The following is a 14,976-nucleotide window of genomic DNA, read 5'->3' as shown; positions in this document are numbered from 1 at the left end:
CCCGATGGGCACCTGCCCTTTGTGTGCCTGGCACGCCTCTTGTTGATTCCTCAGAGCTCTTTACTTTTTAAGTCCTGGCGGGATTGATCCCTATCTTTATGGCTTCTCCCCACCCCGGCCAGCCCCCAGCTTTGACCCCGTCTCACACTTGTCCTGGAACCAGGCGGAGGGAGGAGGACCAGGCCTGAGGGTGCAGGACCCACGGAGAGCAAGGTGCTCTCACGGTCCTTGGAGGGGAGGCCCAGGGGAGCCAAAGGCGTGGGCAGAGGGGGCCGAGAGCTGGACATGGATAGGAGAAACAGGACAATGGCTTCACTGTTCCCAGAGAGGCCGGGAAGTTCCATGTGAGCTTCTGTCTCTACCCCGTTGCTGCCTCCCTCTGTCCCCCACTCCCTCCCCCAGCACCCACAACTCTGCCTGGATTCCAGTTGACAGCCGTGGGCCTGGAGCAGGCGGGCTGTGCTGTGGCTCAGGGGATTAGAGGCTTGGGCCGGTGAGATGGCATTGGGAGGTGGCATGGGCCTTTAAAAGGTGGGGCCTTGTGGGCGGTCCCTCGGCCAACTGTGGGCGTGCTCTCAAAGGCCTGGGATCCCAGGTGCCCTTGCTCTCTGCTTCTGGCTGCAGGAATGACCACTTGCTCCCACACACCCGTCAGTGCCACCTCCCCACCCCATCAGTTCCCCACGGACACAGGTGCCACCTGCTCCAGCCTCCTAAACTGTGAGCTCAATAAACCTTTCCTCTTCATAAAGGCAGCTGCCAAGGGCACTTTGTTGTAGTAACAGAAAACGGACTGACACAGCATGGGCTAACCGCAGCTGGAGAGAACCGGAAAAAGACACTGGCTTCCAGGGAGGAGGACAGGAAGGGCCCGAGGAAGGGATGGGGAGCTGGCGGTACTCACAGAGGAAGTCGGAGAGCCACTCGGGCTGGTTGTAGTGAACGATAGCGACGCACAGGGTGTTGAGGGCGACCAGACTGAGCACAGTCCAGTAGAAGGCCTGAGTTTTGACCATGCGGCGGATGTAGAAGCGCATCCTCCGTTCCTTCTTGTGGAAGAAGGTCGAGTTCTCTAGCTTGGCACTTTTGATGCTGGCTCGGGCGAAGGGGGACCCTGCCGGGGAGAGAACGCAGGGGGTCAGGCAGGCATTTCTGGGGAGGGGCATGGCCAGCGCAGCCACCGCCTCCGGCCAGCCCTCCGGGAACCACCCTGACCCCCGGGCTCAGCTTAGCGGAGAAAGCAACGCCCCTGAGACGGTGGCACTGGAGGCCACCAGAGGGGGACAGACTGACAACAGGCAGGCCCAGGGCTGTCTCCAACAAGAGCCTGTGGCCTCTCGGGGCTGTGTTTGATGCCTGTGGCCGTCCAGAGCCCCTGCCCAGGACCCCGTGCCAGCTTGGAAGGCCTCCAGCTGAGGGGGAGGGTCCCCGTCTTCCTGGGACCTGTCACTTCAGAAGCGGTCACCGGGGACGAGCCGGGTGCGACTTCCACCTGCACATGTGTGTGCTCTGGAGCGTCCACTGAGGACCTATCCTGCCCCCGGGACACCCTAGTGTGGCGGAGTGACCAGAAAACCCACAGCAAGGTGCGGTGAGTGGCCGGGCGACTGGGGTGTTGGCCTGAGTCACCTCTGTGGCTGAGGCAGTGGAAAGAGCTGGTGCAAAAGTCCTGGGGCGGCACGTGCCTGACGTGTTTGGTGACACTGGAAGGGGTGGCTGAGGGAGGAGGTGAGCCAGGGAGGTGACGGACCTGGCAAGGCCTGGGGAACCCCGGGAGGTTCTTGGAGGAGGAGCCCACATGACTCAGGTGTGCACCGGGGCCCTCTGGTGTCTGGGGAGGCACCGAGGTGGGAGGCGGAGGTGGCAGCCAGGAGCCCAGGAGGGGGCGATAAAGGGACGCCTGGGCCCGGAGGCGGTGTTTCAGGGGAAGCCAACTCTGGTGGATGGATCCGGGTGAAGCTGGAGAGAGGGAGGGCGGGGAGCTGGGCCTGTGCCCCCTGAGGAGGATGTCCTCCATGGAGTGGGGGGCTGGGCAGCTGGCCAGGGCTGTGTGGGTGGAGATTCGTCTCCTGGCCTCTCTGGTCCTCCCTCCACAGTCTGCCTGGGGCTGCTCGGCTCAGGGCGCAGCCTCCCCCAGTGCAGCCTCCACTCCCTCTGACCCTCTGCCTCCCCTCCAGGGGCTGAACAGCTCCTGCTCCACCTCCGAGCCACCTTCCGAAGCCTTTTTTAAAGTCGTAGTTCTGAGACGGACTCTCTCTCTGTTGCCCAGGCTGGCCTCCGGCTTGAGATCCTCCTGCCTCAGCCTCCCGAGCACGGACACGACTGGTGTGTGCCACCCAGGGCTCTCGTGGCTTTCTGGACCATCCCTGCGGAGGGCTGAGCGGGGGTGCTGTGCGTCCCCCAGGGATTCGCGAGTTGGACACTTGGTCCCCAGGATGGCCATGTTTTAGCTGGAGGGACCTTTAAGAGGCGGGGCCTTGTGGGAGGACCCCGCCCTCAGAGGGACTGGACCTGGCTCCCCTGGGGCCCTGAGCTCCCGGAAGAAGCTTGCTGTCAGGAATGGATCTGAGGCTTCCATTCCTCCCTGGTTTTCTTCTCCCATGATCCTTCCCTCCCGTCCACACTCCCAACAGGATGCCACCGGCCACAGTATGAGGCAGCCCAGGGGCCACTCACTGGAGCTGGCATCATGTGGTGTATTTGCAGCTTCCAAAACCTGAGCTAAATAAACCTCTTAAAAAAATAAGTTCCCAGCCTCAGGGAATTCATTATAGTAACAGAAAACGAACCCATACAACCTCCCTGTCTTACGGTTTGAATGGTGTCTTCCCAGAACTCGTGTTGAGATCCCAGCCCCGGGACATCAGAACGAGGCTATACAGAGGCCAACAGGGTCCTTAAAGAAATGACTGAAGTAAAAAGACGCCACTGGGGTGGTCCCAACCCAACAGGACTCATGTGCTTACAAGACATCAGCAAGACCACGGGGGACACAGGGAGAAGGTGCCCAGGGGGCTCAGGAGGCACAACTCTGTCCACACCCCGATCCAGACACGGGCAGCCTCCAGAGCCATGAGACGATAAATTTCTGTTGCTTAAGCCACTGAGTCTGTGGCAGTTGGTTAGAGTGGCCCCAGGGGCTGGCTCAAATTTGAGGTATCATCCTCAAATGAAACCTAGTCTACTTTAGTTTTTATTTTTCTTATTTTCTTGAGACAGAGACTGGTCTCCAACTCCTGAACTCAAGAGATCCTCCTGCCTCAGCCTCCCGAGTTCTGGGTCTATAGTGTGTGCCCTGGCACCTGGCTTTGAACCCTAGTTTAAAACAATTCCTGCAAGAAGCTTTCTTTGGTTTTCTGCCAAATACTTCCCTGCCCTATAGATCCACAAGATTTCTTGTCACATTTCTTACAATTTTTTCTGCTCTGAGGTAACCTTTCCCCCTGATTTCAAAAATAATACAGGTGACTAATTCACACACCTCAGAAAATGTCATGTAGGAAGTGACAAACCCCTACAATCCCCTGATTTCTATACCTTTAACATTTCCAAATGTTGTTTTTTAAAAACGGGATCATATTGTACCTAGTGTCGTGCAACTTGATGTATCTCAAAATACATCTTTCTGTGCTGGCAGCAACTGTGCTTCTTCCTAACTGTAGACTATTTCACTGAATGGATATACCATGATTTCTTTAACATTCCCCCACTGCTGAGCATTGTGGGCTGTTTCTGTGTTTTCCCTTTTCCTTCCTTCCTTTCTTCCTTCCACGCCAGGCACTGAACCCTGGGCCTTGCCCATGCTAGACAAGTGCTCTACCACTGAGCTACATCCCAAGCCTTGGTTTTTACTTTTTGATAATCAGAAACAGTGATGTTGAGAAGTAGCTGGGGCCTGGTCTTTTGTGTGAAGAAATGGTCTTGAAGGATAGATGGAAGGTCAAGGAGTATGGACTCTTACTTAAAGTCTATTCAAATCATGCCAAATGCTATGTCACAATTGCACCAGATGAGACTGCCCTCTGCCCTCGATCCTTTTCCTCTCCCCCAGATCAGCCGAGGAAGGACACCCCTGTACTAAGGACGGCTGCTCCTTCCCGCCACTCGGGAGGGAGGTCCTGGCTGGGCCGCGGGCAGAGCCTGGCATCCAGCCCAGGTTGTGGGGCAGCAGCAGAACCTTCTTTGCCCAGGAGAAGAAAACAAACCGCGTTTACAATGGGAGCCACCAGGCTGAGGGGGACGGATGTGACCGAGCACGCTCGGGGAGGTCCCCAGGCTCCCCTCGGCCAGTCCATCCCCATGAGGAGACACAGGCTTCGGATAGAAACTAAAACTGCAAATGAAGGCCAGCTTCCCGGTGCCATTAGGGCCTACTTAACCGGGAAGGAGGTGGACAGGGTCACCTGGGTGGCCTGGGCGGGGACTGTGGGCACACGCACACTTGGCGGGTTTCCACCTGGGTTCTGTGTTTGTGACACTCAGAGTGACTCGGGGGATACAGCTGAAGGGCTCCTTCCCCCAGGGAACGTGCCCCAAGGGGAGGGGAGCCCCGTGCCTAGGTGTGCACAGAGCAGTCAAGTGGGGCCTGGGAGAAGCACAGCACCGTGTCACAGGGAGACCCGAGTGGCTTTCTTCCTGGGGGTCCCCTTCCCCTGCCTCCCTCCGTCCTGCATTTCCTCTGCCTCCGTCCCTCCCCTCCCCCAGCCCCACTCCCTCCGCCTGGAGGCTCTTCTGCCTCCCTTCATGATTGGGATTTTAAAAATCATGTTTAAACCCCCCACACCCTATTCCCCCTCACTGCACAAGGACAAAAGCCACAGTCCCCACTAATAAATCCATAGCACGTGAGGGGCACGAGGAAAAGAAAAGACGTCCCCAGGCGCCTCTCAACCAACCCTTGTCGTTAGGATATTTTTTGTTCTATTTTTCGAAACTGGAGATGGGGCCCAGGACTGCTTTCACCCACTGAGCTGCGCCTCCGGCCCTTTGATTTTGTGTTTTGAGACAGGGTCTCGCTAAGTTGCTGAGGCTGGCCTCAAACCCACGATCCTCCTGCCTCAGCCTCCTGAGTTACTGGATCACAGGGGTGCGTCACCGCCCCCGGCTCGGCTCTGGTCTCTGTGTTACAGTGGCAGAGGTCTGAGCACCACCTGTCACGCCTTCTCTCTGTGTCACTTCCCGGTGACTCTTTAGCTCTCAGTCTAAAGGCCACCTCCTCTGGGAATCCCTCCAGCCATATCCCACCCTTCCAGAGTGGCCACGTCCAGGACCCCCATTTCCCTCACAGGCTTATTTGCAAACTCTTACTTAGCATCCATTTCCAGGGCTGTCTGCAAGTTTCACACGGTGGAATTCTTTGTCTTTCTTTTTTTATCTTTGGTTTCAGAGATGGAACCCAGGAGCACTCGACCCCTGAGCCACGTCCCCAGCCCTATTTTGTGTCTTATTTAGAGTCAGGGTCTCACTGAGTTGCCTAGGGCCTGGCCATTGCTGAGGCTGGTCTTGAACTCACGATCCTCCTGCCTCAGCCTCCTCAGCTGCTGGGATGACAGGCGTGTGCCACTGCGCCCAGCCCTGAGCTCCGTGTCTTGTTCCCATCTGGGCACCTAATAACGGCAGCCCCCCCAAACTCTTCCCGAAGAGCTGCAAGTGGGGCACCCCTAGTCCCCAAATCCAGCATCCAAAATGCTCCGAGATCTCAAACCTCTTGAGGACGGACGCGACGTCCCAGGTGGAAAATTCCACACCACGAAATAGCAACAGGTTTCATGCACAGAATCATTCAGAGGGATGACGTCAGTGCACACAAGGCATGCCTGAGCTCCGCGTTTAGACCTGGCTCCCAGTTCCTCAGGGTCTCTCTGTCACTATTCCAAAATCTGACAAGGGACCCTTGACCACGGTGAACTGGCCGATGTCACCGAGAGCCTTGTCTCTGCTGGCTCTAGACCCACCCAGGGAGACCGCGTGGTCCTTGCCTCGGTCACAGCACCTGCCCGGGCTCAGGGCAGGCGGCGGGTTTCCAGGCCCTCGCCCTGGTTCCGGGGTGGGTGGGGGGGAGGCCGGGCAGGCTCACCCACAGAGGCGATGTCGGCCAGCTGGTCCTCGGCCTCCTCAGGGTGCAGCAGATTCATCTTGCTCTTCTTGACGGTGGCCCTCCGCAGAGCTCCAGCAATGGGAACATGGCAAGAGACACAGGCGTGACCCTGGCTGCTCCGGATGCCGCACCGCCACCCGCGGCAGGGTGTCCATCGGGGCCCAGGGAGGAGGTCACCTGGCTTCAGGGGTCTGGACAAGGACTGTCCTGCGCAGCTCCCCTCCGGGCCTGCGCTCTGGCCACCCTTTCTCCTCCGAGTTATTTTTAAGTCCTAAAACCTGCTTCCTGGGAGTCCTGGGACTGACACCCAGGGACCACCAGCCGTGGGCCTGCAGCGTGCTGGGAGGCGCACCCCGAGGGCAGTAAGTCGGACACACGGCTGGTGGAGATCTAGACGCCCCCCCCCCATGGCCCGTCCTGTTCCTGAGTAAAATCGCCAGGACTCTTATGTGGCCCAGGTGGGCCTAACACTCCGGGGCCAAAGCCCACCTCCTGCCTCAGCCTCCCAAGGAGCAGGGACCACAGGCCAGCAGCCACAGGTCCACTCCATGACCGCCCAGGGCCGGATCCCAGTCCCTTGCCTCCTGGGCATCCCAGGGACTTCCAGTCAACAGCTGGCCCTGCCTGATCCTGACCCCGGAGCAACCAGCTGGAGCTGGAGCGCAGCGACCTGAACCAGAGCTGGGCCGCGGTCACGGCAAAGGGGGCCAGGCTGGACGCCGCCCGACGTCCCACACTCCCCTCGGGCAGGTTCCCGCCATCCCCGACCCTTCCTGCCCTGACCTGGCCTCACGTTTGCTCCTGGCACCTCCTGGACCCCAAAGTCCACCCCTGACGGCCCCTGGGAACCCAGTGGCGCGTCCCCAGCCCTGGCTGCTTCCTGCGGGGACCCCCGCCAGCTCGGGGGAGAGTAGTTACCATCAAAGGGATGTCGGTGCTCCACGTCGGCCTCGTCCTCCGCCAGGATCACTTCTTCTAAGGAGGAAGGACACAGGGTCACGGCGCCTCTCCTGGGCACGGGCTCGCCCGCCCTGGGAGGCAGGGTTCCCTGGGCCACCCCGACTGGCCCCTGGCTCCCGGGCACCTGGAGCTGCCCTCTGTCTCTGGCCCCGCCCTCTGTCTCTGGCCCCGCCCCCTGTCTCTGGCCCCGCCCTCTGTCTCTGGCCCCGCCCTCCTCAGTTCGCGCCCAGCTCTGGCCTCGGATGTGCCGGGTCCCAGGGATCCTGTGCCCAGTGTTTGGTCCATGGCTGGTCCCTTAAGGGGGCGGGGCTAGTGGAAGGTCCTTAGGCCATTCGAGGGGTGTCTTTGGAAGGAATTAAGGTAGTTCTCAAGGGACAACTGAACTGTTGCACGTGCAAGTGTTACAAGAGTGCCCCTCTCTGGCTTCCTGTTTGACCAAGTGACTCCTCTCCCTTTGCATGCTCATGATTCCATAAAGTCCTCAGTGCTGAGCCGATCCTGGCACCGTGACTTTGAACCTCCAGGATGGTGAGCTAAAGAAACCTCTTCTTTATACAGTTATCCTGCCTCGGTATTTTGTCATAGTAATGAATACACCAACCTTATTCCCCCTCTCACACTCCCGGGCAGCCCCACCTCTGCCTACAAGCTCCTGCTTACACTGGCTCCTGTCACTTCCCTGTCCCCCCCTCCTCTCCCTTCTACTCACTCCAGTCCCACTGGCTTCCTGGCCACTCCCACTATGCCTGGCTTCTGCCCTGGCTCTGCTGGAGCTGAACTCCCACCCTCCACATCTGTTGTCCTCTCCTTCAGGCCTCGGCCAGATGCCACGTCCTCCAGACCTTCCCTGACACCCTGACTCCAGCTCTTCTCTGCTCCCTTCCTGCTCCCGCGTGTGGTGGCTCCCAACAAGAGGAGCCTGTCTTCATATTCTCTCTAGCATTCCGAACCAAGGGCAGGGACTTGGTTTGTCTGGCGCCCACCCCCTCGGTGCCTGGCACAGAGCCTGCCACGCGGCAGGCGCCCCTAAGTGTCTGCTGGTGGCAGAACAAGCCGCCTACTGTGTGCCAGGTGCCGAGCTTCCTAAGCACCCAGCCCTGATGTCTCGCTGAAGCTCCTCGAGGGGGTCGGGAGCCCTCCACAGGCACACGCTGTGCGTCCTGGGCTCCACCAGTGGTAGACCAGAAGTACCCAGAAAAGGTCTTTGTCCCAAACATGGGCAAGCCTTTCCTTGTCATTATCCCCAAACACTACAGCACTCGGCTGCAGCAGGTGTCACGAGTCACCCGTGCGCACAGGTTCGGTCAAACACTGGGCCATTTTCTATGTGGGACTGAATATTTGGGTGTCTGTGGGGGGTCCTGAAACCAATCCCCTGGGAAACCAAGGGACAACTGCACCGTTATCATCTCCACTTAACCATCAGGAAAACTGCAGCACAGGGAGGTGACACGCAGTGTCGGGGGTGGCACAGCTGGAATGTAACCAAAGACAGATTTGACTTATTTATTTTTGGTCCTGGGGACTGAACCCAGGGGCACTTACCACTGAGCTGCATCCCCAGCCCTTTTTATTTTCTGTTTTGAGACAGGGCCTCACTATGTTGCTGAGGCTGGCCTCAAATCTGTGATCCTCCTGCCTCAGCCTCCCGCGTTGCTGGGATTACAGGCGGGCACCACGTGCCTGGCTCCAAGGTCTGATTTTGGGACTTAACGATCAGGCAATGTCATATCCCCGAGGCTCAATGTCCTACTCTAGATTCTTGCTGCCAGGGTCTGGGACGCCGACTCACATCTCTCCTCCCACGGGATCCCTCCCTAGCCCTCTCCATGTGGCACGCCTGGCCCTGGGTGGCCTGGGACTTGCAGCCCTGGCTCTCACCTGCTTTGGAGATCCACTCCATGTACCCGTTGAGCTCGCGCTCAATCTGCTGCTGCCGCCTGAGCTTCAGGAACGCCCTCCGGTTCTCCACCCGTTCCCTCTCTTTGGCGAACTCTCTGCAGGAGCACGGGATCAGGGGCTGAGGTTGGGAAGGGGTTCTAGGGGGCGTTTGTGTGCGTGCTCGGGGGTTCTCTGGAGGGCACTTGTCGCCCACTCAGTCTCCTGGGAGGACATGGAGTCCGACGGGCTGGGGGTCCCTGCGGCCTTCCCCATCCCAGCAGCTGCGCCAGCCCCAGAGAAAGCAAAGCGAGCGCCCCCAGCGCCCAGCACCATGGTGCCCGCTCCTGCCCATCCTCTCCACCTCCCAGGCCGAGAGCCCTGGCCAGCCCCCCGAGTCGGGCCAGGGGACCCAGGCTGAGGCCTCCTGCGGCAGCCTCACTCCCCTGGCAGGCCCCACCGCTTCCTGACCGCTCCTCCTGTTCCGAACAGAGAGGCTGCGAGGGGGGGGCAGCTTCCAGGGAGGGTGTCCGAGAGGAGAGATGGAGGAAGCTGGGGTTGCCGACGGCACCATGGGGCCACCACACCAGTCCTTGGACTTCTTATGGCGAGAAATACAAAGTCCAATTATAATCAAGCCAAAAAAAAAAAAAAATGGGATTCAGGGCCTCTTTATGGCAGGAAAATAAATTTTTGTATTTTACTTAGAGACAGAGTCTCCCTGAGTTGCTCAGCACCTTGCCAAGGCTGAGGCTGGCTTTGAACTCACGGACCTCCTGCCCCAGCCTCCTGAGCTGCTGGGATGACAGGCGAGAGCCACTTCCCTGGCTAGGAAAAAACTTTTTGATCGTCTCTTATGATATTATGTTTGGAAAACGGGAGAAGAGGAACCCAAATTATTATTTATTTATTTATTGGTGAAAAGTGTGAATCCCAGGCAGGGAGGCTCCTGTGGCCCTCACCCTGCCCCTCGTGGGGCACAGCCCGCGGCTGCGTGTGGCTTGCCAAGGACGGTCTGAAGACCCCAGGGAAGAGCCGGGGTGTGCTGTTACCTGGTGGGTGGGAACGGAGGCTGACGAGCTGTGGGGAGGCTGGAGATCTGGGGGAGGCTGGCGAGCTGTGGGGAGGCTGGTGTGCCCTGGGGACAGGCGGTGGGCACAGGGAGGTGGAGGACTCACCCCGACAGCATGCCCAGCACGAGGTTCAGCATGAAGAAGGAGCCGATGATGATGAGGGGGATGAAGTACAGCCAGTTCCAGGTGTTCCCTGAGGCGTCGTTGCTCTGCAGGTGCAAGAGGAGGAACAGGTGAGCGAGCGGAGGTGCAGGTCCCCCTGGGCCCCCAGGGTCAGGAGGACGCAGAGGAGCCCAGAGGAGCCCTCAGGGCCGCGGCTCCCTCCCCAGGCTCGGGAGGAACCCGGGGAACTTACGAGGGTCACCTAGACCGAGGCCGGAGCAAGAGGAGGAAGCCCTGACCTGGGGCAAAGGCCCCGACTCCCTCCTGCCCCACAGTCACGGCCGTGTCCCCCACAGGAGGTGTGTGACTGTGGGGTCTGGTGGCCTGCAGAAGTCACCAAGCCAGACGGCGGGGGCCATGGGCCACTTCCTCCAGGGCCCCTCTCCTCCCCTCCTGCAGCCTCAATGTCAGCCACAAAAACCTCCCAGAGACTCGGCTGAATCCTCAAGGGGCAAGAAATCTATAAATAGAACATTCCCCCTGAAACAGAAGAGAAGACCACGGAAGAGAGGGAGGGCGGAAAGGGAGGGCGGGGGGGGAGGGAGAGGGAGAGGGAGTGAGGGGTGGAGGAGGGGGGATGGGGGAGAGGGAGGGCGGGGGGAGGGAGAGGGTGGGGGAGGGGAGAGAGAGGGGAGGGGGGAGAAGGAGGGAGGGGGAGAAGGAGTGAGGGGTGGGGGGGAGGGGGAGAGGGAGGGTGGGGGAGGGAGAGCGCGGGGGGATGGGGGAGAGAGGGGGGAGGGGGAGAGGGAGGGAGGGGGAGAAGGAGTGAGGGGTGGGGGGGAGGGGAGAGGGAGGGCAGGGGAGGGAGAGCGCGGGGGGATGGGGGGAGAGAGGGGGGATGGGGGGAGAGAGGGGGGAGGGGGAGAGGGAGGGGGAGAGGAGGAGGGGAAGAGGTGGGGGGGGCGAGGCGAGCACATGAATGGAGCCCTTATATTTACTAGGTGCTCGGTGTTCTTTTAAGTGCATTACCTATGGGAATTCACTTCACTATCATATATATATATATATATATATATATATATATATATATATATATATATGTATATATACTTTTTGATGGTGCTGGGGATTGAACCCAGGGCCCTGTGCGTGCGAGGCAAGCACTCTACCAACTGAGCTCTATCCCCAGCCCCTATTTAATCTTAATGATGTTCCTATGTTATCACCTTACCCATTTAATTAATCAATTGATTTTTTATATCAGGGATTGAACCCAGAGACACTTAACCACTGAGCCACATCCCCAGTCCTTTCTTTAAATTTTATGAAGAGACGGGGTCTCGCTGAGTTGCTTAGGGCCTTGCTAAGTTACTGAGGCTGGTTTTGAACTTGTGATTCTCCTGTTGGGATTTCAAGCGTGTGCCTGGTTCTCTTGCCCATTTTATAACTGAGAAAACTAAGTCTTGGAAAGACAAAATCCCAGGCAAAGTCAGTGACGATGTTGGAACCAGGCAGGTGCCCTCCCCTGACCCCATGAACTTAACCTCTGTGCTGGGAAGCATTGGCTTGAGCCATCAGGGAAGGTGGAACCTTCCAGTGGTTCATCACCCTGTGGCACCTGCAGAGTGTAGGTCTCCCAGTGTGGCTTTAAAAGCCCACCTTTAAAAATATGTATAAATGCTGCGGAAGAAAACCTAAAATAAGAAAGACTGGCACCACCAGGTTTCAGTGAGGCTGTGGGGTAACTGATGCCCTCATCCCTGCTGATGGGGAGTAACATGGCGTATTAGCCTCTTGCAGCTGCTAAAGCAAACAATCACAACTGTGCAGCTTCAACAACAGAAATTTATTCTCTCACAGTTCTGGAGGCCCAAAGTTCAAGATCAAGGTGTGGGGACTCTGAGAGAGACTCTGGCCCAGGCCTCCTCCCTGTGTCTGGTGGTCTGCTGGCTGTCTAGTGCTCCTTGGATCACTGTCTAGGATCACCTCGTCTCTGCCTTCATTTTCCCACGGCCTGTTCACTCTTTGTGTCTGTCTTTATTTCTCCTTTTAATTAATTTCTTTTTGGGTGGTACCGCGGTTGGAACCCAGGGCCTGGCTCATGCCAGGCAGGAGCTCCACCACCGAGCAACGCCCCAGCCCAACGTGCGAGTTTTGGGTGGGGGACACAAGACAACCCATGACACGGGGGACACACACCCATGCTGAAAAAATGCCCTGAGAGTTTCTACTCAAACTATTTATGTTCCTTTCCCACGACCCTGTGATTCTGCTCCGGGTTGTTCCCCAAAGGCCACCAAGAGTGCTCAAGTCAGTGACGACCGACCATAAGTCCCCAACCGCTGACAACCCAACCTTTCTCAAGGGAAGAGAATACAGGAGCGGAGCATGGGGGTGAGAGCCTGCCCCGTGTCACCGCGGACCTCCCACCAGGTGAGGCTGAGCAGGAGAAGGGGACAGGAAACATGTAGGTGGGTCCCACTGTGCAGTCTGGGGAAGTGAGGTGTGGGGCGCACGTCTGCAGGCCCAGCCCGGGAGGCCAAGGCAGGAGGGCTGCTGGGGTTCCAGGCCAACTGGTACCAGGGGGAGGCCAGCAAACCAACCCCCACCAGGTGGACGAAGGTGCGGCTCAAAGCCCCGGGGAGAGTCCCTGGGGGAGGAGATGACGGAGGGGTGGGGGGGGTGGGGGGGCGCCTTCTGGGCCTGAGAAGTTTCTGCTTCCGTGGGGCCGGCCACACCCGCGCCTGCGCCTGTGGGTCGTCCCTCTTTCCTGTGTGTTTATGGTCCTGATCTTAGAATGGTCTTGTGTTAAGTTAACTCTGTCTTGGGAAGGAAGGAAGGTCGGCCTCAAGGACGTGGCGATTAGTGACAGGAGCCACCCGCAGGCTCCACCCGCAGGCTCCCGGGAGCCACCAGATCAGACGCAGGGCGGCACGTGGGGTCCTGGGGACAGAGCTCGAGTTGGGGGAGACCACGGCAGTGCCTGGGCCGAGGGGGAGATGGCCACACAGCAGAGGACACGCTCAACGCCACGGAACCGCACAACCAGCAGCAGCTGAGGGGGCTGGGGACGGGCTGGGGTGCAGCCCCTGCCGGGCCCTGGGCTCCCTCCCTGCCTCGCAAAACAGATGTTAAGAAGGTTCATCTTTTCTGTCGTCCCAGAGGCTTGGGAGGCTGAGGCAGGAGGATCACAAGTTCAAGGCCAGCCTCAGCAATGGTGAGGCCCTAAGCAACTCAGTGAGACCCTGGGCTGGGGACGTGGCTCAGTGGTCGAGTGGCCCTGAGTTCAATCCCTGTCACCTGTCCTCCAAAAAAAAGGGTACATTTTTATGTTGTATGCATTTTACCACAATGTGAGGGGGGGAGAGGAGGGCGAGGGGGAGAGGGAGAGAGGGAGAGAGGTCAGCCTGGACGGGACCTGGACAGGATTCGGGTGATGAATGTCCACACAGGAGTCCACGCCCTGGTTCAAAGCCTGGAAGTGCTTTTTCTTGTGGAAGGTTCTGGAAGAGGCCGGAAGCTGCAGGGCATGGCTAGCGAAGGCAGGGCTGGCTTCTGCCCCCAGCTCTGCGGCGGCCGAGGCTCTTGTCCCCATTTCTCGGGGCTAAATATAGCCCAGGGAGCCAACCCTGCAGCAGCCAGCAAGAAGGAGGCACACTGTCACCAGGGCCTGGTGACAGGGGACAGACTGGGGTGTGGGGACAGAGACAGTAGCAAACAGGGGGAGCAGCGGAGGCCCCTGCATCCAGTGCGTCCGTCTGTCCATCCGTCTCAGAAGCTGCCAACAAAACCCTGGTGGGCCCTGTGACGTGCTGCTCAGGACAGTAACAGCCGCCCAGGGACGCTGGCCCTCCGGGAGCCCGGTCAGTCCTGTCGTACACCCCGAGATGCAGCACAGAGCCATTCCCGGGGGAGGGGCAACGTCACAGGCCACCGTTCTGCTGGTGTCACTGAGTCTCTCCACACAGGACGCACAGACGTCCTGACCCCCGGGACCCGCGAACTCACCAGAGGGCCTCCGCAGTGTCACCAAGTTAGGATGAGGCCATTAGCGGAGGCAGGACTGACGTCCTTATGAAAGGCCGACCTGGGTGCAGACACCGGCACACTGCGGGGATCCGAGGGAGGACCAGGCCGCGCTGGGGACCGTGACCCACAGCCGGGGCAGCACCCGAGGTTGCCTGCAGAGCCCTGGAAGCCAGGGACAGGCCAGAACCGGTCCCGCCCAAGGTCTGTGAGGGACCAAGACCCTGCTGGTACCTTGGACCTCCGGAGCCCAGAACTGTGAGAAGAACACACTCTGCTGTTTCAAGCCACTCTGTTTGTGGCCTTTCATTGTGACAGTTACAGGAAATGACTACAGTCGCCGAAAAAAGGGCAGAGGTGGTCCTCCGACTTTGTCACCTCCCACCCTTGTCTCTTCCCCAGATCACCCCAGAGGGCTCCCTGGGGCCTCTATGGGTGGGACGCCCCTGCTGGCTCTCACGCCCTCCTGGGTCAGGCGAAGGGCAGCTGTGGGCACCCGGGCTTGGCGGAGGTTGGAGGGCGGCTGCTCACTGGTCAGCGCACTGACACGGCCGGGGGACCTGGTGACAGATGGCCGTGTCTTCTGTCCACATTCTGCTGCCTGGAACCCTGGCCACCATCAGCTCTGGGCTCACCTATGTCTTTCGATAGGGCGAGGTGGCCCTTCCTGGTGGCCGAGGGCCGAGAGATGGGCGCCAGCCAACGGGGAGTGGGTGGAGAGATCTGAGCTGCTGTTTAGGTCAGAGGGCTGAACCTGCAGAGTGAGACTCTCCGGGGGTGTCCAGAACAGTCCCGGGCATCGTTCTCCACTAGCAAGGCCCCTAGTGGCACCTCAGCAGG

At 59.2% G+C, this 14,976-nt stretch overlaps 1 protein-coding gene across 1 annotated transcript in view; it reads right to left on the bottom strand.

The window, feature by feature from the left end:
- Positions 1-14,976, bottom strand: part of LOC308631635 (voltage-dependent P/Q-type calcium channel subunit alpha-1A-like) — a gene marked incomplete at both ends in the record, with an annotated part of 113,799 nt that overhangs the window by 89,327 nt on the left and 9,496 nt on the right. The window contains 5 exons of the mRNA XM_081263012.1: positions 905-1,114; positions 6,077-6,166; positions 7,016-7,072; positions 8,939-9,054; positions 10,114-10,217. Of these exons, the coding sequence (XP_081119138.1) occupies positions 905-1,114; positions 6,077-6,166; positions 7,016-7,072; positions 8,939-9,054; positions 10,114-10,217 (577 nt within the window). The remainder of the gene's footprint in view (positions 1-904; positions 1,115-6,076; positions 6,167-7,015; positions 7,073-8,938; positions 9,055-10,113; positions 10,218-14,976) is intronic.

This window comes from Spermophilus citellus (assembly GCF_964194105.1).
Source record: "Spermophilus citellus genome assembly, chromosome: 12".
Classification (NCBI taxonomy): Eukaryota; Metazoa; Chordata; class Mammalia; order Rodentia; family Sciuridae; genus Spermophilus; species Spermophilus citellus.
The sequence above is the reverse complement of the archived record's forward strand: the minus strand, read 5'-3'. Positions and strand labels throughout refer to the sequence as shown.